The sequence below is a fragment of the Agelaius phoeniceus genome, chromosome 5, assembly GCF_051311805.1.
Source record: "Agelaius phoeniceus isolate bAgePho1 chromosome 5, bAgePho1.hap1, whole genome shotgun sequence".
NCBI classification, from domain to species: domain Eukaryota; kingdom Metazoa; phylum Chordata; class Aves; order Passeriformes; family Icteridae; genus Agelaius; species Agelaius phoeniceus.
This window is the reverse complement of record NC_135269.1, coordinates 11,344,952-11,368,933: the sequence shown is the minus strand read 5'-3', so window position 1 is coordinate 11,368,933 and position 23,982 is coordinate 11,344,952. Positions and strand designations below refer to the sequence as shown.

The following is a 23,982-nucleotide window of genomic DNA, read 5'->3' as shown; positions in this document are numbered from 1 at the left end:
CAAAGACAACAGATCACTGGTATTTGAGCTTCCCAGTACAGAAAATGCCATATGTTTCTTACTTTAAAAGTCATCAATTGTTGTGACAGTAACACTGAACAATATTATAGCTGTTTTCAAAAATGTGAGTTGTGTCTAAGTCAACATTGGAAAATTAGGGAGGCCCTTCCCCCAGTCTAGGTTAGATGAGCTTTGCATTTGAGGAAGGCAGGACAGCACATGACCTGCTTCAAAACAGAGCTGACCTCATTGTGTGGTGCAAGTGAGAAGTCAGGAGAATCTCCTGGCCCTCACCCAGCAGATGGAGAGGTGGGGAATACATAAAACCCACATTAAGTTGGCTTTTGCAAATGCAAAAAATGCATTTGGAGCTTCCCTGCAGTCATGAAGATGTAGAAATCTGGAGTTCATGTCAATTTCCACTGAATTTTATTTTTAGCATTCTGACAGATATTTAACAGGAAAGCACAGAAGCTGGGAGCAGCAGAGACACAGAGAGCTGATACTGTGGCCCTGCACTTGCACAGAAGGGCAGAGATGAGCCTGGCCACTCCCTCTGCCTGCTGACAGCTGGGGATTTCTGTCTTCTGCTTCCAAATGTGCTCTGCTGGAGTTGGGGTGGTATTTGGGCTGGTCTCCACATCCCTGTGCTGATAGAGAAGGCATGAAGGACTCAGAGCAATGCTTCCTCAGCAGTTAAGATGGTAATAGCTCAACTGCCAAGGTTATTTATGCCTTTTAGTCCTGCCTTTGCGTTGGGGGAGTTCCAGTATGAAGTAATGAGGGGTGTGCAGCAGGAATAAAGCAGCTGGAATTGCTGTGTTATTTGTCTCTCACGTTACAGTGGAGAATGTCTAATATTCATGAAGTGTGATCACAGTATTGGACAAAAATGGAATGCTAAAACCAGCAAGAGACCTATTAGAATAATTGAACTGAGCTGCCTTGAACACATCTTTCATTTGCAATGTGTCTTGGAGAAAAAGAAAGCATTTACTAACAGCAGCAGTATTTAATGATCTTTTAAATTATCTTTTTGAAAACTTCTTTATTGTTTTGATCCGAAACATAATTTTAAGTAATATCCACCTCCATGGAATCTCTTGAGGCAATTATTGGCCTTTCTGATCTTGCCTTGCTGTATTAGTTCTGCCTATGTGTTTGCTTTATGTGAGCTTCCAGAAGCAATTTTCCTCAGAGAAGAAAATGCATGAATCCTTGAAGGGTAACTTGTGAGAACTCTGGCTTTGCTGGATGCCTAAGGAATTTCAATTGCCTTCTGGAACCATCCTGTTGTTTTAAAAATAGCCCCCTGAAGTTCCAAGCAATCAAGCTGCAAAGGAGTCATGTTTTCTCTCTGTTTCAAAGTATATGTCAAAGTACAGAGTTCTCTTTAATAGGAAATTGTGTCTCTCCCCCTGCTGTTTTTTGTGATTTTCCCTGCCTAACCTCACACACCATCTTCTGTGGCCATTCTGCAAGTAAGTGTTGTACCAAACTAATGTTCTCAGTAAAGAGATACAGAAATATTTAGAATATAAGGTTCCTATTTTAATCCTCTGATTCACCAAGGTATATAAATCTTTGCCTGTATTTCTGAAACTCGAGGAAGCATTATCTGTTTAATGTCTCATGTACTGAAATAAAAGAACTAGAGGTTCCCTGGTGGAATTTGAAGGAGCAGGCTTTAACACAAACAAAAGCAAAGCATCTTTCTCTCCACCCCCTCGCCCGCAGTGCAGTTTGGGTATGGAGCTTGCTGCCACAGCATGTTGTGAACATGAGAAAGAGGCTTAAAAAGGGAAATGAAAGATCTAGTGGAGAGGAGGTGAACCAGTGCTGGTGGAGAGTGGTCCAGAGGGGACCTTTGGGTCAGAAATACCTGCAAATGATGATGGCTGGGAGAAGGAGGGAGGGATTATGGGATGTGTGTGTGTCCTGCCTCTGTGCTTGGGGAAGAGGTATCTCCTGCTCAGGACTTCCAGAGACAGGTTATGGATTGGCTGATACTTCTTTATCTATCCTGGTGCATCTTCCTTTTGTTTTTACAAACGATCTTGGTTATAAGCCTTATTGCAAATCTGGTGTAATTACATGGTTTTCTGCTGATGGATACATTTAAATACAAATAGAAAAGTAAAACCAAAATGCTGTCCTTTGATCAGTAATCTTGGGTAGTTTTCAGTGTTTATACAAAGATTCAATGCAGGTGACTGACTGTGTTCTCAGCATTAGTGAGCCAGATTCATACCAGCAGGCTAAAATTTCACCCCCCCTTAGCACATCCCAAGCTTCTCCCAGCACTCTCCTGTGGCATGTGTGACACAGATGAGATGGGAAGTGATTGATGTCCGAGGCACTGAGATGAAAGTTTTCTTGCATTAACCACAAATTCAAAGCTTTCTGTATTGCTGGAAAATTATTACAGGCTCTTCCTTTTGATCTTAGCTTCTTAAGTGACTCCTGGTCATTCCTCCTGTCTCGGTTCTTCCCATCTTTTTTTTTTTTTTTTTTTTCCCCCCTCTGCTTTTTCCAGTGTCCTCTTATAGGTGTGACAACAGCAGGAGTCTCTGGGGCAAGGTTTGCAGCCAGGGTCTTAAAAGGTCAATATTCTGCATGTGTCAAGTTGTGGCTGAAACTTAATAGATGGGCATCCCTTTGTGTGTGCTTACCCAGTATACAAAGGATAAGGGAATAATAATTAAGGCTTGGAGGAAATTTATTTAAACAGCCTTCTGAAACAGTCTCAGCTGATCTGAATTTCCCTGATGCCTATCTGTGCCTGATTGTAATAGTATATCTAATTTGCTTGTCCAGGTATTTTTCTGTAAAGTGAAGAAAATTTAATCTCTGATAGCATTGAGATTTAAGCCTGTGATTTCAGCCTGGTTGGCTTTGATAACACTTACAGCCATCATTGAAATCCCACATTCTAGAATTAAATTTTTATTAAAGAAGCCTGACAAAAAATGAGGTTAAGAGAGATATTTACTGTGGAGAATAAATTTAAATAAAGTGTGAAACAAGAATTTTTACTACTTCTTTATTGGAGAAGCCTTAACCATGGCACTGCTGTTAATGCCTCAATAAAAAAGCTCTTGAATAAAAATGTGGCTGCTCTTCAGAAATAGTTCAAGCTGCAATTTCATGGTTTGTGTCAGCAAAGCCATCAATTGAATTAAATTCTTCTGCCAACTCCAGGCTACTTATTTCCCTACACATTACCTTTTTGAGCAATACATAAGAGCTGTCCTAGATAATTTAGGGGTCTGATAGCCTGTTGTGGAGTCTGGACCACTTGCCTAATTCCCAGCTTTACCAGGCTCTTGAATGGTCTCTGCAAGGTACACTGCTGAAGTTCAGGGTAGGATGTGCCTGAAAATACCTAGTTATTTCTTCTGACCTCTTCCAGCACCAGAGGAGTTTATTCCTGCTCAAGGTGAGACATTAGGGTAGGGGATGCACTCAGTTGTGCCTAGGTTCACATACTGTGGTCAAGTTGGCTTTTACTGTTGCCTTTTTTGAAAAGGAACACTTTGAAGATTCTCCTTCTCTTCTTTCTTTTTATTTCTTCAGATGGTACAAATAAAGCTATAGTCCTTTGTTTATAAATATACTTATTTAACTAGAACATGAGCAGTTTCCTGCTGATGCACAATTCAAACGAGTTTTGCTGGATGTTTGTTATTTTGTATTAGATGGTTGATAACATTCCCAAATGTCTGGAAAAATGCCTTAATTTATCACTAGGGCCATGCTTCAGAGAAACACTCAGTGTAACAGAATCACTGCAAGGGATTTTGCTGAGTGGTAAATCAAAAATGAGGCTTTCATAGATTTTGGGTGTTTCCCTCCCTGTCCTCCTTTTATCCAGTCTAAGCTATTTGGTAGCACTTAGAGAAGAAAGTAAATGTAATAGCTGCCAGTCAGCTGGGGTTTGGTTTGTTTGTTGTTTTCTTCCCCCAGAAAATTAGGGAAGATCAAAGAATTCCAAGAAGTCTATGTAATTTAAATCCAGTGGTATAAGATGCTTCCTTCACTCTCTGATTTTTAGAGTACTGTGGGCATATATATGCAAATGAGAGCAGAGCTGGATGTTTTTATATGATGCTTAAATAAATGGCACAAAGACAATTTAGTAGTGAAAACAGTTTCAGCAAGTAATGAAAATGAGCCGTAATGACTTAATGGATGGGTTATTTTGGAGGGTGCTTTCCTTTCTTCAGTCATGTCTCCCTCTTAAGTAGCATCAGTGGTTTTGTTCTTGGATACTTTTTTTTTTTTAAAGCTAAATGGCTTGTTGTGATGCAGGGGATGAATAGAACGTGCCTGTACAGCAAAACCAGCAAAATGAAGTTGTGTCTTAGGTAACTCTGTCAATTTCTGTTCTCCCCTCTTAGCTGTGTATGCCCAAGGGGCTGTCCTTCAGGACGCAGGCGGATAACAGGGACCCGCAACTGCACTCGTTCATCATCACCCGGGAGGACGGCTCCCGCACGTACGGCTTTGTGCTCACCTTCTACGAGGAGGTCACGAGCAAGCAGATCTGCACAGCCATGCAGACGCTGTACCAGATGCACAACGCAGAGCAGTACAGCAGCGTCTGCGCCTCCTCCTCCTGCAGCATGGACTCCCTGGCCAGCAGCATCGACGAGGGCGACGCCACGTCCCTCGCCAAGCTCCAGCGCTACAACTCCTACGACATCAGCAGGGACACGCTCTACGTCTCCAAGTGCATCTGCCTCATCACCCCTCTGCCCTTCATGCAAGCCTGCAAGAAGTTCCTGATCCAGCTCTACAAGGCAGTGACCTCCCAGCAGCCTCCACCTCTGCCCCTGGAGAGCTACATCCACAACATCCTCTACGAGGTGCCCCTGCCGCCCCCAGGCAGGTCGCTCAAGTTTTATGGGGTTTATGAGCCCATCATCTGCCAGAGACCTGGGCCCAACGAGCTGCCCCTCTCTGACTACCCTCTGAGGGAGGTCTTCGAGCTGCTGGGCCTGGAGAACCTGGTCCAGGTCTTCACCTGTGTTCTTCTGGAGATGCAGATCCTTCTGTACTCACAAGGTGGGCACTCATCCAGCAATGTCTGTTTCCAGCAGGCAGTTCCTGGGCAGCTGCAGCCACAGGAGCTTGTAGGATTTCCTGTTATATGGAGCTAAGGTTGATTTTTGAAATGTGAGAATGCATTGAAAAAATGAGAGAAATGAGTGTATCCTAATGGAAGCACTAAATAATTGTTTCCTCCAGGCAGTCTAGGTGCTGCTTGTTTAATTATGCATTGTATTTATCACTTGCTGCAGCTAGCAATAAAATACATTTGATTATTATCCTCACACTGCCCTTGATCATGCAAGACAGCATGAAATTAATCCTATCTTCTTCAGAAATACCAGCAGAAAATAATAGATCTTGCAGAAGACACTCTTGCTGCTACTTTGTTTTTCAAATTTCAGCAGCATATTGAAGTCTAGTGTAATTTCCTGCTTCCCATACATTGGATATGTTCTTGTTAAAACACTGAGTGTTTTAGCACTCGGAGGCTAAATATTTAATGGGTTTTGAAACTGAGTGGAACTACTGGTCATTCCTTTTTTTAGTCCTGCTTGAGGTATTTGGGAATGTTGCTGACAAAAATGCTAAGATTGAATTGGCCAAGCATTGGCAGAAGTTTGCTTGCACAGAGCCTGTCCATGTTCCATGTTGAAGTGTGCCAGCAAGCTTTGGAAAATGTGGTTTTGCAAACCTTTTCTCTTATGGTTGTGTCTTTCTGTAGTAGCGCAACACTCTGCTGCAGGTTTGGGGAATCCTGACTTAGCACTGGGCATGCTTTGGGATTTCACACTCCTATTACTGTTTCCTCCAAGATTTTGGTTCCTGTGAGTGTGGTCCTGGTGGTGTTGGGATGCCCAACATGTCAAGGTCAAGTTTTCCTGCTGACTTTCAAGGGGATGTTCAGACTTTTTGGGTGTTCCTCTAAGTCTCACTGGAAGCCTGTTTGTGTAATTTGGGTTCCCAAATGGCATCTCTGATTCTGACCCTAAATTAGGAAAATGTGCATCAGAGCAATTGGGGGTGGGGGGAGTGGTTTCATCAAGGAGAATGAAAAACCTGGAGCCAGGATGCCTTTTAGTGAAAAGAGGAAAAGATGCTGAATATCTAGGCTTTGTCAAGAGAAGTGGTTTGAGCGGCAGACATCTTGAAATGGAGCAGGGAGAGAGGATGGGAAATGGGCTGAAATGGGTATGGATAATGAACCTTCAGACTCCAGAAGGGATTGCTTGGGTTTGTCATATAAAAGAAAAGGTCAGGAGGTGTGTAATGGTAATGCTAATAACTAAATGACTGAGAATGGGGAGCAATGTTCAGGGAGGTGGGAAAAGGGTAGTTCTTCTGCAAATGACTGAATTCAAAGGGTTGGTAGTTCTTTGCAGAGCTCTTCTCCACATGGACTCCAGGGGTTTGCTTTCAAGAACTGAAAATGAAAGGTTTTATCTTCTCTCAGTTTGAAGTGTGAGCAGAAATCCTGCTGTTAGTTTTGATTAGGCTGCTTTTCCCCTCCCTCCTGCTTCTCTGTGTGTGTGTGCAGTTATCCCCTTTCTTCCTCAGGTTGAATCATGCTGCCTTTGCCACTTTGCACTGGGGTTTGATATTAAACAGCAGCACCACTGAAATGCCTCTCACCCATCCCTGCTCATCAGTACCACCCTGGTCCCAGCTTATAGACTCGCTGAGAACTGAGAATGGTGTTTTTCTTTTTTCTTTCTCACTGAAAGATAGCAGCATTAGGAAAAATGTGCTTGTCAGGTTACATTTTAGTAATATTTTGTGCATGTGGAGAGCAGCCTCCATATGCATTACTTTTGTAATAGTCATTGAGACAGATACAAAGTATCTACTAAATAATTTTGATTCAGCCTTCATGTCCACCAGATGTTAGATAAATGTTGTTCTTCCAATTATTGCTTATGATTTAAAGGTTTATTACTTGTTTTTTGGTTTCATTGTGTGGCGTTTGTTTAAAAGAAAAGTGAGATAGTGAGAAGTAATCCTTTCCACCCTTCAAATTTCAGAATTTTTTCTTCCCCCACTCTTCTTTTCTATTTGTGAATCTAGGGATGTCCTTGACATGACTTTTACTTGCCTGTCTAACACAGACACAATTTGATGGTGCATGGGGGAAAGTATATAGCTGTGTTAGGGAAATTCTGTGATTATGTAAATAGCAGCGTAATGCTGGTTCCCAGAGGTGAGGAATGTGGAGTGGAGGGCAAGTGCAAAGCCTCAGTTTTGGCATACCCTGATAGCTGAGTGCTTGCCTAATTGTGCACTGAGGCTTCTTTTAAATGTCAGTCTTTCAATTCCTGAAAAAGAAAACAGCAGCTATCTTCCGATTTGAAATACAACCAGCCTAGAATGTACCCAAATCTGCTCTCTTCAGCTTTGAGATTGTGGTATTTTCAGGGTCCCCCGTGTCAGGAAGGAAATGATGAATCTGACTCCATGTTCTTTGAAGGCTAATTTATTATTTTATGATATTTTATTAAAGAATTCTATACTAAAACTATACTAAAGAATAGAGAAAGGATACATACAGAAAGCTTAACAAGATTCTAATGAAAAACTTGTGACCCTCACCAGAGTCCTGACACAGCTGGATGTGATTGGTTATTAAGTAAAAACAATTCACATGAAACTAATAAAACAATGACCAGTTGGTAAACAATGTCCAAACCACATTCCAAAGCAGCAAAACACGGCAGAAGCAATCAGGTAATTATTCTTTTCATTTTTCTCTGAGGCTTCTCAGCTTCCCAGAAGAAGAAATCCTGGCAAAGGGATTTTTCAGAAAATGTAATGGTGACATGAGATCCATTGGGGAGAAAAACTTTCTTAGCTCCCTAGTTCTTTCAAGGCAAAAGATGAAAATGCTTTGGCTGACATATCTCTTGTTCCAAAATAACAAATGAGAGAGGCATTTTGCAAGTTCACCCTTCTTTGCTTTTCTGCTTTAAAGAGGGTGGACTCATTGGACTGTGTTTCCAGAGGCCTGGCCTCCCTGCAACCTTCTCAAACTCAACAAGAGATTAGTAGAAGATCCTCTGGTTGCAATTTCAAGCAAGACAGCATTATTTACACAAAATCACAATTCACTAACATAATCATGTAATGCTCAAGAAATCAGAGCTGGAGCAAAACCTACTTCAGTTCACTAAACTATTTCAGTGAGAGCTGCTGTTAACACATATGGGAAATGTAAACTGACTTTTTTGTGGTTCTCCTAGACCTGTTGGAAGGAAGCTTTTCATTTAAGCTTGTCAAAAATTTAGTTCTTCTGTAGAATAAAGGCTTCTTTTGGAAAGTGGAGTGAAAATATAAATTGTTGCACAACCCCAACCATACAAAGAAGCCTAGCTGATAATAACAGCAGTGAAAGGCTGGCACAAAGGTTGCACAGAGACTGTACTGGCTTTTCTGAAGTGTTTTTTCTCAAGGGAACTAGGAGTTGAGGATGAAAAAGTTTATTTTTAACCCTGGGGCATAATGCTTCCAGCAGCCTGAACAAAGGCATCTAAGTCAATGAAGAGGTGAGGGTGTTGGGTGACTTTATCCAGCTTGCTCTGGATGTGTTCCCAGCATGATATGAGAGTGTCTGGCACAGCTCTGCCTTGGGGACAGGAGCACTGAGTGGCTGTTTGTACCATGGCTGCTACAGTCCTCTTTGGGTATCCAGTTGCACCGTTGATGGTGTCTTAGGGGTGACTGGTACCCCATCACTTGGGAAAATGCAGGGATTGTAGTGGATTGTACCTTCACTTCACAGCTGTGGTGGTTGAGCAGAGGGCTGAAGAGAGACTGGCAGCAAAGAATGATGAGCTCAGTTTTTAAGCTGCTTTGTTCCCATATGTTTTGGACTGCATGGCTGAGTAACTGGCAGAGACCTGTGCTTGCACCTCAGTGGTAAGACTGAAATGATCAGCCCTTACTGCTCCTGGAGACTGTGTGGACTTCCAGGGAGTTAATCACAACAGCTGCTGGTGGGAAGTGCCAACTTTGGTCTGCAAAGGTGGTGTGGAAACATGTACCTAAAATTGCCTTCACTCTATGTGAACTCCTGCAGCTTCAGGTTCTGTGTATAGAGAATATTTTCATTCCTTCCTTCTGCATATAGAGAATTTTTTTTAAGATTAAATAGGGCAAGTTTTCAATATTTGGGCTTTGAAAACCAAGGGGAGGGATTAGACATGCTTTCTCTGCAATTCTTCTGGGTGCAGTCTTTGCAGTGCTCTTCTAAGTGCCCTTTATTCAAAGCACAGCTCTCCCGTGCAATTGTGCAGATGGAAGGTCTTGCTTCTGTCCACTCTTCAACAGCTACTACAATTTCCAAAGGATAAGTAACAAAACATCACTGGTGTGGGATTCCTGCTGGAGAGAGATGAATTAAACTGTGAGCTCTGTGGAAACCTCAGCAATCCATTTTGTATGTCTGCCTTTCAAGGGATTTAAGCATGAGAGGGAACGTGTGGATGAGACAGAGATAAACTTCTTAGAGCTTAGGCTGTTTCTACTCATTATAATTTTGAGCGTTTTCCAAGTTGTTTTTTCCAAGGGCCTGAGTAATTGCTCCTCCAAGATTGAAATATTCTTTACATTATTTTTTTTTTGATCTTAGAAATTGTAATACAAATGACTATGCATATATAAAGTCATTGCCTAGAAAGTGTAGTGTCTGAAAGATCTTTCTTATGAGGTCTGTTTTGGGGTAGATTTTTAAAAACTAGTACATGCATAATGTGTTTGCCTTTTAAAGCATTTTTACATCAAATAGTTACATGAAAAACCTTTGCTCTTCTACTCATTATTTAAACAGCTGCCCTCCACACTAATATTCATCCAAATCAGTGGAAGGCTATTGCAGAGAACAAATTATATGGGGACAAAATCTGTGTGCTGTGGAGGAGACCTGGGTTTATGACCTCAGTAGAACTACACTCAGAGGCAGCAGTGCATGTTTCCCTGGAAAAAAGAAAAGTAATTGGGTAGAAAAATCAGAGAATGACATATAGCCTTCCTTTTTAACTTAGGTGAAATGGCAAAATTGTTTTTTTAATTAGAAGTTGCTCAATTTTGTTAGCTGTCAGTATGACCTGAAAAGTGAAGCTTTTAAAGCATCTGGAAAAAAGGAGAAGGAGCTGGTTCAGGTCTGTGCTACAGCCCCACTCCTGTTTGTGCTCACAGTGAGCTGTAAAGGGAGATAAAGCCACACACACCACAACCTCTCCACTTTTCTTTTTTGAAATTGGATCTCATTTTTTCCCACAATGAAACATCTTTACCTTTTCAGAATGAGGGGAAGAAAGTTAAATCAGGCCTTTGCAGTTATGGCAAATGCCAGATAAATAACATGGCAGTCTAAAGTGATCATGACCAAAGTTGTTCCCGGTGGACTCTTGAGTCCTCCCCATCCTCTTGCTGCTGGCTGGGGAGCCTGTTCTGCCCCAGCAGCCATGGGGGAGAGCAAGGGGCTCCCTGTGTGCTCAAGAGCACCTTCATGTGTCCTGCTGGCAAAGACTTGTCAGCCTTGGCACAGACTTTTGCCCTCTTCTCAGAGACTTAACCATGCTGGTAATGGGAGCTAATTCTTGGGATGGCTCTTAATCATAAATTCATGCTGAGCCACTGATGGCAGGCTGGGGCATAGTTAAATTATATAAATGGAAATGTATTGAAGCAGAAGCTTTGTAAATTAAGCGTTGGCCAACAAGGAAAAGGGTTAGGACTGGCCTCGGTGAGTATTGGCCTTGGGATGTTTCCCTTGGGACAGAGCTGACCCCCAGTTTGAGAGGCTAATTCTTCAGGCAATTAGATGCAGGCTTGTCTTGACCCTTCTGTTTAGGAAAATATGTATTTTCATATTTGCATAAATTGCCCCTCTGCTTTCATCATATAACTGGTGAATGCACCTTTCCTTTGGGGGTGGAAGGGGACTGAGGTGCCAGGGGTCATTTCCACAGGACAGGCTGCTGGTCACAGCCCCATGTCATTGCACCTGGCCAGGTTTCCTGAATGCAGCACACCTGCAAGGTGATTTCTGCAGTGAATAAACATTTCCTGCACCATTTTTGTGTGTTTTATCTGAACATCTCTTGAAAGTCACCAGGACTGGCTTGTCAGTTGTCACAGCTGCCAGCAGACAAATCAGATGAAAGGTGGAAGCTTCCAGGGCACTTTGATGTCTGCAGCACTTGTGTGTGCTGCTTCTGTGGAGCTGTTGAGATCTGATTTGAAAACCTTTGCTTTCATAAACAATTTTTGTCTCCGATGTGAATTTCAGATTTAGTTTTTCATCTGCAGTGTGCTTTATATAAACATTACAGATCTGAAGGTACCCAGACCCAAGACAGGTCTGGTTTGGAGCTGTTCTTGACTCATAGCTGTTCTTTCTCAGAGCTCAAAGGAAAAGAAAATACTTTTATTTTCCAGTTTTTCCAATGTACCTGACTCATCTAACTCATATCTTGTTCCAAAAAAAAAAAAAAAAAAAGAAAAAAAAGACAGTTGCATAACAATTACTTATAATACTTGGATTGAAGAGGAAGCATGTGGAAAAACTGTTGGTCACAAGAATGCTTTAAAGCCTGTTCAGGTGTTTGCCTCTAAAGAATTAGTTTTATTCATTCAGGTTCATTGATGTTTTTCTGTTCTCTGTTGTTGGTTTGCTTTATTTTGTTTAATGACAATTGTTTTGTGCATATTGATAAGGTACTCTTTGAGAATACCATCTGATTATCATCTTCCAGGGTGCATTTTTAAATATGTGGCTTTGCAAAGCTGCTGTTATCCTTTATGTGTGTTCTAAAAGCAGTAGAGCAAAGGAAGTGGTGTCCAGGTAACTCATCTCTTCAAATGCTTCCAAGTGCTTTCAAAATGTATGTAAAGTGAGACTTCAAAAGGAAAATAAAGAAGCAGTCTATTTTTAAAGCCTTAGACTGGATTTAGAGGATCCAGGCTGTGACTCCAGCTCTGTGGTAAGCTTTCTGCCCTACCTTTGGTAGGTTACTGGAACAGAGAGTTGGAAAATGGCCAAGCTCTGCTTTCATTGGGAAGGCTGGAGGTGTTGAAACTGGAGTAACAGTGCACTGTTCCCAGCAGGAACACCATTTCTGGGGAGAATGAGTGTGTGTGCCCTTACACATGCCTTGTGCACACAGTTCCTGTGATTGGGAATTTACTGAGAAGGTCTCAGGTGACATTCTCTTCTGTTTTGGGGCTAGAACCTATATGTGGTCTTAGCTCTTTGGAGCAGGGATAACACTGATGTCTTGTTGCCTTCTCAAAGGATCTTGGTTTTGCTCTGCTGCAGCATGGGAAGGATTTTGAGATACCAGACTTTGGTGGCAGGAAAAGTAATTTTTATGTTGAGCTTTATGAATTGCTTAACATCTCAGAGATTTTCCCCAGCATGTACAATGAAGAGAAGATTATTTTGTTTCTTCAGTCACTGCCTGTGTTTGAACTTTAAGGTCTTTGGGATAGATATTTCTTACTGATTATTGTCCTGTTATTGTGTTATGGAGAATCAACACCAAGGCAAAAAATTGTCAAGCTTTGTCCTCTCTCAGAAAAACATTTGTAGGGAACTGATGTTCAAGTGCTGGAACCATTTCCATCTCCAGCAGAAAACAGTGGTTGGTAATTCTACAGGAATATCTCAGGGTGTGCGTTTTAAGCCCTTTATCTTATGAGCCATGTGAATGTTACCAGAGCTGGGTAAAGCATGGCTGAGGATGGTGCTGGAGCAGCAGAACTGCCAGCCTGCAGGGGAGCAGGTCCCTGCAGCCCTGGCATGTCCTGCACAGGGAATTGAGGTGCTTGGCCAGGATCCCCTGGAGGATGGTGATGGTACTGGAAAAGGGAGGTGGATCCAAAGCCTTTGAGTTTGACTCTGCTGCCCATCACTTAGTGAAAGGTTGTGTGAGAGACAATGCTGCACCACATCCTATTGTAAATGCTTTCTCACCAACAAGGGGAGAGAATGATGCATCTGACTCCATGTTCTCAGAAGGCCAATTTATTACTATATTATACTACATTATATTAAAGAATACTATACTATATTAAAGAGTACAAGAAGGATACTTACTGAATGCTAAAAAGCTAATAATGAAAACTTGTGACTCTTTCCAGAGTCCTGACACAGCTTGGCCCCGATTGGCCAAAGAGTGGAAACAACTCACACCAGAATCCAATGGAACAATCACCTGTGGGTAAACAATCTCCAAACACATTCTAGACAAGCACAACACAGGAGAAGCAAATGAGATAAGGATTATTTTCCTTTTCTCTGAGGCCTCCCTTGCTGCCTTTCAGCTTCCCAAGAGAAAAACCCTGGACAGAGGAATTTTTTCAGAGAATGTGAATGCCACAACATCCAGCTAAGATATTAGGAGAGAGTGGTTGCAGTAGAAGCCCCAGGGACCACTTTGCCCTGGCGTTCTCCTCCTTGAGCAGTTTCTCTTGGAAAATGTTCTCTGAACAAAATGGGCACGGAGCTTTGAACATGAAGAGTCTTAGAATAATTTTGGTTGGAAAAGACCTTGAAGGTCAACTCCAGCTGTAAACCTAACACTGCCAAACCCACCATTCAATCATGTCTCTAATTGCCATTTTTACACGTCTTCTAGATGCCTCCAGGGATGGTGACTCAACCCCTTCCCTGGACAGCCTCTTGCAATGCTCAGCAACCCTTTCAGTGGAGAAATTTTTTCCTAATATCTAATCTAAACCTCCCCAGGCACAACTTGAGGCCATTTCCTCAATCTGCTATTTCCAGGTTGTCCTCAGTAGCCATGTAAGTTTCCCTCAAATGATGATAGGTACAAGAATCCCTCCATCAAAAATTATTTCAGGCTTTATAAGATAGGTATCTAACCTCATATAGCTTGAAAGTATGTAAAAAGTAATTAGAGTTTGGCTTCTTTAAACAGATAACAAAAAAGTATTTACAGATTTTTGTATATTATTTTCTGGAGGAAACTGGAACTTGCCTCTCTTCAGTCAAAACTGCTGGGTACATAAACATTTTTCATCTGCTAATCACTGACAAGCATTGCTAGTCTAATAATTTAGTCATCACTAGGTTTTTTGGTTTTTTTTTTTAAATCAGCTTTTCTCATAGTAAATTGGTTACAAAATTTGTGCTAGTGACCATGTTAAATATTATCTGTAGCACCAGAGAAAAGTCAGCATGCATTTTCAGAGCTGAATACCCTTATTCAAAATGATGCTTGCATCTTTTCTGCCAAGACCTGTTTCTTCCTGAGGCTGTGTAGATCACGACAGACTTGGAAAATGTTTCACATACTAGGACATGCTGCTTTTTCTATTTGATTTTTTAACCTTTAAAGCTTTCATAGTTATGAAATGTTATGAGGCTCCTAAGCTTCTCCAAGTAGGTATTATAACTTGAGTTGGTGTATGTGCTCTTCAACAAGACAGGGAATGCACAAGTGTAGCTGCAGACCATTGCATGGGCAGGGATTCATCAGTGACTGATCTGTAGCTGGGAGCGTTTTGGAGGTGTAACCTTGAGACTGACTTGTATGCATGACAATTTTGCAGGCTGACTGAATAGCTATTAGTAAGACAAGATGAAAAATGGTTTTTGCCCTGCCAGCTGACCTTCTGCAGATCGTGGCTGGTTTTCCACAGAGAGCTGCTAGCAAGGAGAACGGGTGATGCAATTTGTTGTTGGAATTTGCATATTTATTCAAGAACATCTTCCCAGTGACCTCCTAATAGCTGAGCAGTGTCAGATGACAGCGCTTTTGCTGCTGTTGGCGTCTGCCAAGGTCTCGGGCTGGGATGTTCAGGAAATGGGAAGGGTAAAGCTGGGCTCCTCTCCAGGCAAAAGCAGCCAATGGGGCTGGAGGAAAAAGCCTTCTCACCTGACTCAGAACCAGGGTGTTCATACAGATATCTTTCATCTCCTGGAGTGGGGCAGAGAGAATTAGGAGAGATGGGCAACATCACAAGTGCTACCCAGGATCTGGGTCTGGCCTCTGTGAGAGGGAAGATCTTGTGGTTGTTCAAGCCAGAGCTTGTGAGACTTGCCTGGCACTGATGAGGCTTGGGTTTGGGCACTGCTATGGAGCTTACAAACCCAGAGGTCTTTACCTTTTCCAGATGGTTGGTCTGCAGTTTGAGATTTGCTGTAAGGATGACCATCTCTTTAAGACCAGTATGTGATTTATTTATTTGTATTAAAAAATTGTGCTCAATTTATCCCCTCATTTGTATCAATAAATATCTTGTGCTATTGCATCATGCCGTCTAGATATTTGTTAAATAATTTTCTGTTACCCAAATTCTGAAACATTCAGCTCAGCTGGACCAAAAGAACTTTTAATTTAAAAATAATGCATTATGTGCTTACTAAAATCAAAGTTTTTCAAAGCAATGAACTAGTGGGTTAAAGACAAATTTGGGAAAGTAACATAATATAAATACACTAGCTGTGCAGAATATATTTGAGAACTAAATTTATATTGGGCTTCTGTTTGGATTTAACTTAAAAGCGCTGCTTTTATATACTTAGGGACTGTAAACTAATGCTGTTATGTGACCAAGATAAGTCTTCTGGAAAGTACACTCAGCTTTGGAAATAGAAGGCAAGTGGAGCAGAAGCAGACAGGCAGGAGCAAGCCAGAAACCACGATGTTTCCTTGAAATTCACTTCTTTCTCCTCTTCTTCCCATGTAAAAATACATGCTTATTATGGAATTAGAGTATAATCCTGTACTAGAGACAGAACTTTTGGTATCTTTTTGATTAAATTAATTTAATGACAGAATAGATCTAAAGAAGGTATGATACCTATGCTCAGCTGTTTCTTTACAGGAGGAATGAGTTTTAACAGATTGAAGTAATGTTTAAGGTTTTTAAGTTCTGTCTTATTTTCCAAACAACATCTTACCATATAAACATGGTTTCTGTCTTGTTTTGTCACAGATATCCTTGCCAAACAGATCTCAAAAGCAGAACGCAGGGAGATAATTCAATATCTGTCTTTCTCTGCCATGTCTAGATTATCAGCGGCTGATGACGGTGGCAGAGGGAATCACAACGCTGCTGTTCCCATTCCAGTGGCAGCACGTCTATGTCCCCATCCTTCCTGCCTCTCTCCTGCATTTCCTGGATGCTCCTGTTCCCTACCTGATGGGGCTGCAGTCTAAGGAGGGAACCGACCGCTCCAAGCTGGAGCTGCCTCAGGAGGTCAGTGTCCACCTTGGGGGGGCTTTGCTGGAGTGTCTGCCCAATAGATGTGTGAATTACTGCTGGGAAATAATGCCTGCTGGTAGGAGGCTTCTCTGGTGCTGTGGATACTGATTGCCAGCAGCAGTGACATAGTAGGGAAGTCTCCACTGCCCTTCTTGGTCCATTTCTGAATTTAGTGAGTACCACTTAGTGTTTTGATTTCTAAATGCTTCTCTTTCTCCGGTTTGTGGTGACAAAGCTGAAATTTCGTTGGTTTTCCCTACATCATGCACTCCACCAGGTTTTTTTACTCCATTGGTGTCACAGTCCTGTTGACAGAGGGCTAAAGAGCATTTTGTTGGGGGAGGATCTCGATGGGTCTGGATCTCAGGTGGAGTTGCTAGATGGTGTAAACCTGTCCCCTTGCTGCTGAGGAGCTTCCTGTGTCCTGCCAGCCTCATCCCATCTGTGGCTGAGCCCCTGTGTTCCTGGTCTCTTACTAGACCAGTATCCTGGCCTCAAACAAGCCAGGCTTGCATTAATACTGTGCCTATGAACCACTTAGAGAGGAAAAAAAAAAGGAAGGAGAGGTCATCCTCTTAATCTCAGGGTTAAATGCTTGGTAGTGGTGGAGAGTGAAATGGAGTTTTTTTCCTCCTCAAAATTTGATAAGGTGATTAAAACTGCTTCACATTTTAACCTGGCCATACAGCAAAGTCTTTGGGCTATGGCTCACCTGTCTGCATTCCAGAGGGTGACTGGAACCAGAGCATACCACGTGCTTTTAAACTTGGGTTTCTTCTTAAAATCAGTAGGAACCCCAAAAGTGCCTGTTTGTACAGCAGCAACATCTCCTGCCAGTGGCTGTGCTGAGGGGACTCTCCTGGGGGCAGAGTCCTTAAGGATTCCAAATACCTGCTCTGATTGAGAAGGCAGGTGGGAACAGCAGCAGTGGGAGTTTTTGTGTGGAAGTGGAGGGATAGACACAGGGCAGGGGAAATACATTTTTAAATAAAGATCTATTTTACGTACTGCATGAAGGTGGCTGAGTCAGCCTCGATGGTGTGGAACTGCAAATCAAGTTTTACCTCCTGGGTACAGTGACTGAAGCACATGAAATCTGCACTGGTGTGGAAGCAAGGCTGCTATCTAGCTATGCTCCTCAGTAAAACCATGCTAATATTATATAATCACTGCAATTTTAAAAATTATTAGTTACATGCTTTTGGTTAGCAGATTAAGCTGTCATTTTCTTTAAATTAATATGTTAATGTGACAGTATTTAGTATTGCAGCATCGTTGGAATAACAAATACCACCAGGGAGAAAAGAGTAAGAGCGGGGTGGAATCTGCCCCCTCCATGATGGTTAACAAATGAGTGAAAAATATCAGCATTTATGAATACCACAGGTCCAGCAGCTGTGAGAGAGGAAAAGAAATACGACACATTGAACAGGGAAGATCCCGAATCTCAAATTCCTCTAGACAATAAAAAATAAAAAACCCGTCAGCATGCGAGCAGTGATGAAGCACTGTTCACATCAGCATTCCTTTATTGTTCAGGCCAGGGGCTAGCTTTTCAAGCTCTTGCTCTAAATATAAACCATTTGTTTGTTAGAGATAAAAATTGTAACAACTGGCCATCATGCTGTCTTAAGGTTACTAATCTCCCTGCATTAACTTTAATCATCAGATGTTTTTGAAGAGAGAAGTGAGACCAATTCCCCAAGGGTTTTCTGAATCTAAATCTGATTTTTTGAATTTTGTAAATGATATGCAGAGCTGAAATTAAAAAGCCTTTGAAATGAAATATTGATAGATAAGAAGGCAGTCCCTGAGCTAAAGAACTGTACTGATGCATACCACAACTGTGTAATAGCTACATAGTTTAATCAAATTGTTTTGTATGGAGAAATGCATTTCTTTGTACAAACTAAATTTAATACAAAAAAGCTGAAGGGATGCTTCTCCTTTACCAGATGAATCCTAATATGCTTTAAAGTATCTATGTGAAATATGATTAATGTTAATAAACGTGTCCCTGAGATATCCAATATATTATAAACATATTTGTTGAATGTATTGTCTGGCTGAAAATTAACCTCTCAAAAATGAAGGAAAATAATTAATTTGTCTCCACATAACCTGAAGATTAGTCTAGGGTGTTTGGTAAGAAGTAAAGAACACTAAAAGTACCTGAAAGAAGGCAGAGGAGCTGTGCTAATGGCCAAATCAGGCTAACAAAGACCTGCTGCTGCCCTGTGGGTTTTCTGCATCTCCTGTTCTGCAGTTTTATGCCAGGATAAAACACATCAGACCTCAGCACCTTGGGAATCTGACCTGGGTTAAGATTTTACTCAGCACAATGCACTCAGTGAATTTTAGATGTAAGCCACCATTCTGAAGATCAATTACTGTTTTTCATTCTGCTGTTATTCCTGAGGGTGCATTTGCAATGTAATTAATTTTTATGTGGGGTTCTTCTATCCCTCCATTGACACTTACCTAGTAAAAGTATCTGCCCTGCTAGATTAATGTCTTCACTTAACTTTAATCTTACCAGACTGAGATCCATCTCCATTCATAGCAAAGCTAAGAGCACTCTCTTTAAATCTCAGACAGAGGAATTGCCACTATTAAAAGCCTCCATGGAAACAGAGGGTCAGGGGAGTGGGGAGACAAGACTCAGCCTCTAGTGGACAAGCTGTACTCAGACATAATCCCAAAGGATTTCTGTGGGACCCTCTTTTGTAGTTTTGCTTGAAGCAGCATCATCTTTCTCACTGAACATCTCATTTCCTGGTAGCACAGCTGCAGAGGCTTCTTGCAGTTGGTAAAATAAATGTGCCTGTGAGATGCAGTAATTCACACAAAGGGTATTTGCATGGGCCGAGAAGTGGTGCTGCACTTCCTGCTTGGTGGTGTGTCCTTGGCTGCTCTGAGAGGGTGTATGAAATCTTTTTAGTGGAGAGTTTGGGGTCTGCGTGCCCTGGGGAAACAGGAGAATGCAGGAGCCTTTATTTGTCATGCAGTTGACCCTCAGCTTTCCTGAAGTCTGAAATGTCATGGGCTAGACAACACAGCTAAAGTATCCTGCATATGTGTGCACTTATCCTTCTGTCTGGAAGCACCCTGGGAGAAAGGGCTACATCACAGGGGAACCAGTTCAGTGCTGAGTGTCCATTTTGAAACTTTTGTTTGTATTGCAGGCAAACTTGTGTTTTGTAGACATCGATAACCATTTCATTGAACTGCCAGAGGAATTCCCACAGTTCCCCAACAAGCTGGAGTTTATCCAGGAAATCTCTGAGGTTCTCCTGCAGTTTGGGATCCCTCCAGAAGGCAATCTGCATTGCAGTGACAGCGCCACCAAACTCAAGAACTTGGTTCTTAGCGACCTGGTGAACGACAAGAAGAACGGGAACATCCCCAGCAATGCCCTCAACATGTATGAGCTGCTGAAAGGCAACGAGACCATCGCCCGCCTGCAGGCCCTGGCCAAGAGAACGGGCGTGACCATGGAGAAAATGACCATCAGCCCCCCCCTCACAGAGGAGAAGGATGGGAAGCTGTCCTGTGAGGAGCTGGAGCTGAGGGACTACAAACTGAACGTGCAGCTCCGCGAGGTTTTCGCCAACCGCTTCACGCAGCTGTTCGCAGACTACGAGGCTTTCGTCATCCAGGCTGCCCCCGACATGGAGTCGTGGCTGACAAACAGGGAACAAATGCAAAACTTTGACAAAGTAAAGACAGCCATGTGTTCATGTCTCCATCTAAAAGGGGGAGGGAGGATAGCTGTGTTTGTGTAAATATAGCCTAGGTTCTCTTTGGTCTGCCGTTCCTCATCTGCCTCACTGCAAGATTTGTCCGTTTCCATTACACAGGGCCAGATCTCCTGCCAGAGTGAATCGGAGCGCATCCACTGAGCTGTTCAGAGCCATCCTGGCTTGTACAAACCAAGCTGGCAGGCTTCTGCCCAGCTCGTGGGGCTGCTCCTGTGGGCTTGGTGGAAGGGTAACAATGCTAAGTGACTTCTTTTTCTGTCTTTCTTTCTTTTTTTTGATTGCTGGGAGGAGAGGTTCACACTTGAGATAAAAAACCAAATCTAATCTTTCATTTTTCCTAATCTCATGGTAGAGGTTTTGGTAATGGGTGATGTTGTTCTGAAGAAGGTTGTCACTTAAAGAGTATTGTTATGACTCCGTTGTTGTGTACGCATAAGAGGGAAAAGGAATCTCTTGAGATTAGAAATGGGAATATAAATAGATGGGAGGACAGCAAAAAGAATGGGAAATGTTGGGAACCTTGCACAGCTGCTGAGTGACCCTACAAAGCAGATAGTATTCTTAGCCATCATTTTTTTTAGGTCCAAGTCCTTCTCTAAGGAGAAGGTTAAGAGGATGAACAGTGAGGAACAGACTAAATACTGATCTGAGTCAGTTTTTGATTTACAAAAATTGCTGCCGTGCCTTTTATTGGTTTGTTTGGTTTTGGCCATTAAAACAGTGTAGCATTCAAAAGGATGGGGTTGTTTAGGCAATCTCTGCTAGTGCTTCTGCAATAAAATGGGCTGTTAAGTTTACAGTTTTCAAAGCTCAGTTAGAGATTTAGACACACAGTCAATTTTAATTGGAAATTCGTGATTAATTGCCCTGTGTAACATCACTGAAGAGCACTGTGCACCCCTTGATATGTATGACACTTTAAGTGATATGGTTCCAGGCAATGATGCCCAGACCAGAGGTGCCATGGGGGCACATGTGATTGTCTGCCATGCATTTCACAGGGTTTATTCCTGGGGGTGAGAGCTACTAGGTTGCTTTGAAAAAGCAGGCAGTATGAGCACTACTTTAGTAACTTGATACCCCTTTGTTCCAGCTGTCAAAGCCTCCCTGACTGCTTATTTCTTACAGTTGTGAACCAAACCCCTTTGTAGATGGGTTCACAGCTCTCTGAGAGGTGTTTCTGCAGTGAGGGAAGCCTTGTCCAAGCCTTCCTGCTGGCTGCTGGATCAGTTCTCTGCTGAAGGATGGCTGGGCACATCAGTGCTGAGCATGAATGTGGCACTAATGAGCTGTTCTGTATTTCAGGCTTCCTTCCTTTCGGACCAACCCGAGCCTTACCTCCCATTCCTTTCACACTTCATCGAAACACAGATGTTTGCAACCTTCATAGACAATAAGATAATGTCCCAGTGGGAGGAGAAGGACCCTTTTCTACGAGTTTTTGACTCCAGAATTGAGAAAATAAGGCTGTATAACGTCAGGGCCCCTGCACTGCGGACATCCAACTACCAGAAATGCAGCACTCTGAAAGAAGCAGGTATGTTCAGATGGGCTGGTAAAATATTCACAAGTACAATGTCAGCCACCAAGAAATATAGGTCCTCAGTCATCTGAGTGTTGCAGTTGATAAAGTCTTGGAGCTACCTGAGGAGGACTCAGCAGTGTCCTTATCTCAGCTGCAACTTAATCATCCTGTTAAAGACCAGAAATGGCAGGAGCCTTCTCTTTGAGCTCTCCAGGGCTGGTGCCTTTAATAAAATCAAGCCAAACCCAAATGGAATTGGCTCAGTTTCTCATTTCAGGCAGCTCCTGTTCCTTTTCCAGGAGAGCTTTCCTTCACCCTGGTGGTGGGACCAGTGCCAGCCACACGGAGGAGTCGAGCCCTGGTGTCTGCTCCACTGGCCTTGTCTCCCCCTTCCATAAAAAGACATTGTTTAGCCTAACACCATTTGGTTAGAGCAGCAGGGGATGCTGGGTGGGGATGTAATCCTGTGTGGCATATTTAGTACCTCCAGCAATAGATGTTCAGTGTTAATGAACAACACACCGTACTGAAGGATTGGAATCTTTTTCTGTTACTGTCACAGGATGCCTTTCCAAATTATATTTGAATTTCTAGTTTAATGCTTGTGCAAGTATTTATTTAATTTCTAAGTAATACAGGGAAATGATACTCCTAAATTTGTTGGGACACATAGTAGTAAGATAGGGCAAACATATTTCTTGTGGGGCTTTTTTTAGGTTTAACTCCGTCAGTGTTTTACTTGCTGTAAACATGTCAGAAATAGAAATCTGTGTGTGTTTAAATTTTTCTGTCTAAACCAATTCTAATTTGCAGGTCAGCTGTCTATTCAGCGTCTAGTTTTGGCAGATATTGTGGCACCAGAACCTCATATTCTGTCTTGTGAAAAGCAGCAAACTGATAGTAATATCAATTTTCCTTCATATTTACCATTCACAGTATATGTGACCCCAGCACTGATCCAACACCTGTTTGTTTAACTATTTTTGGAACCCTTCAAATCCTCTGACCCCTCACTACCCACTCCTTTTCTCCAAAATGGAACCATACAAAGTGATTTTTATTTTTTTTAGAGGGGAAAAAATACTTGCTGAGTTTCTAATGATAATGTATGTAAATCTTGTGACAGCTTCTTTCCCATCACACTTTTATAAAACAGGAAATGAGTTATATGTTATTCTTAACAAATGGAAAACAGGTTTAGCTTCCACCCTTTGCATATGTATCCTGTAGCTGTGATATGCTGAAGGAACAGGCCTGCCCGTTAATAGATGGGCTAGAAAGAGTTGAATATTAAAGTTGCTAATTAAATGCTGAATTCACCCATACACCTCCTTTCCCAAGTTCTTCACAAATTAAGAGGGTGACAGGTTTAATTTTCATTCCATTTGAGGTTTGAGATTGAAACCCTCAAATCCCTGAAGCAAAGGATTTTGAACTGCTTTAGTTTCAGTGGAGCTGAGATTCCTGGGGAGCCCTCTCCCATCTTACCATAGCCTTCCTTGTTTCCAAGAATCTGCTCATCTTCCTGATGCTGCTTAGGTCTTACTACAGTTAGCTATGCTTTTTGAAGGCCTGCCATCCAGTAAAGGCATATCTAAATTCAGGAAGAGGATATTTATAGTCCCAGATGTTTGCAAAACTCAGGTGTCCCTCCACAAGCATCTGCCCAGGGACCAACATGTCTGGGGCTAAGCAAGGTGCCCAGTCCCACAGGGCTGCAGCTGGCCTTGGAGGTCTCTATTCTGCTGAAGAAGCCTTAAAATCAAACAAGGAATTTCAGGGGAAGATGGCATTGCTGTTGCCAGCTCCTAATGCATCTCGTAGGCTCCTGTAAATACCTGCTTGCTTAACAGCTAACTTGCTTGCACCGGTGCTCGTTGTGTTGGGTAAAGAAACTAAAAGCAAAATTAAAATCCCCACAGCACAAGTGTCTCCTCACCTCTGCGAGTGGCAGATTTGTGTCTAAGGTCACCATTTAACTCCAGTGGGTTTCCAGGGCTCTGAGCATGACCAGTGCTGTTGTGGCAGCGCGTGCCCTCGGGTGGGTGGTGACCCAGTTGCTCACCTGTGACTGTCACCTGCAGCCCAGTCCATCGAGCAGCGCCTGATGAAGATTGACCACACAGCCATCCACCCCCACCTGCTCGACATGAAGATTGGCCAAGGGAAATACGAGCAAGGATTTTTCCCAAAGCTGCAATCAGATGTCTTGGCAACGGGACCCACCAATAACAAGTAAGCGCAGGTTTTATTTCCTGGATTTAAAAACAGGTTTCTCATACAAATGCTTCACATCATTGGACAGAAGTCCTAATTTTGGATGGCATATAGCCAGTCTAATGAATGGAAAACTAACAGCTGTTTCCATTTCAGGTTTTTTTCAGCCCGTTTCATGGGCTGTGACTTTTGAAAATA

At 42.4% G+C, this 23,982-nt stretch overlaps 1 protein-coding gene across 1 annotated transcript in view; it reads left to right on the top strand.

Moving 5' to 3' along the window:
* The window catches only part of DENND5B (DENN domain containing 5B), a 106,173-nt gene that overhangs the window by 49,822 nt on the left and 32,369 nt on the right, over positions 1-23,982 (top strand). The window contains exons 3-7 of the mRNA XM_054632136.2: positions 4,401-5,067; positions 16,088-16,275; positions 19,467-20,000; positions 21,348-21,579; positions 23,652-23,802. Coding sequence (XP_054488111.2) covers positions 4,401-5,067; positions 16,088-16,275; positions 19,467-20,000; positions 21,348-21,579; positions 23,652-23,802 — 1,772 coding nt within the window. The remainder of the gene's footprint in view (positions 1-4,400; positions 5,068-16,087; positions 16,276-19,466; positions 20,001-21,347; positions 21,580-23,651; positions 23,803-23,982) is intronic.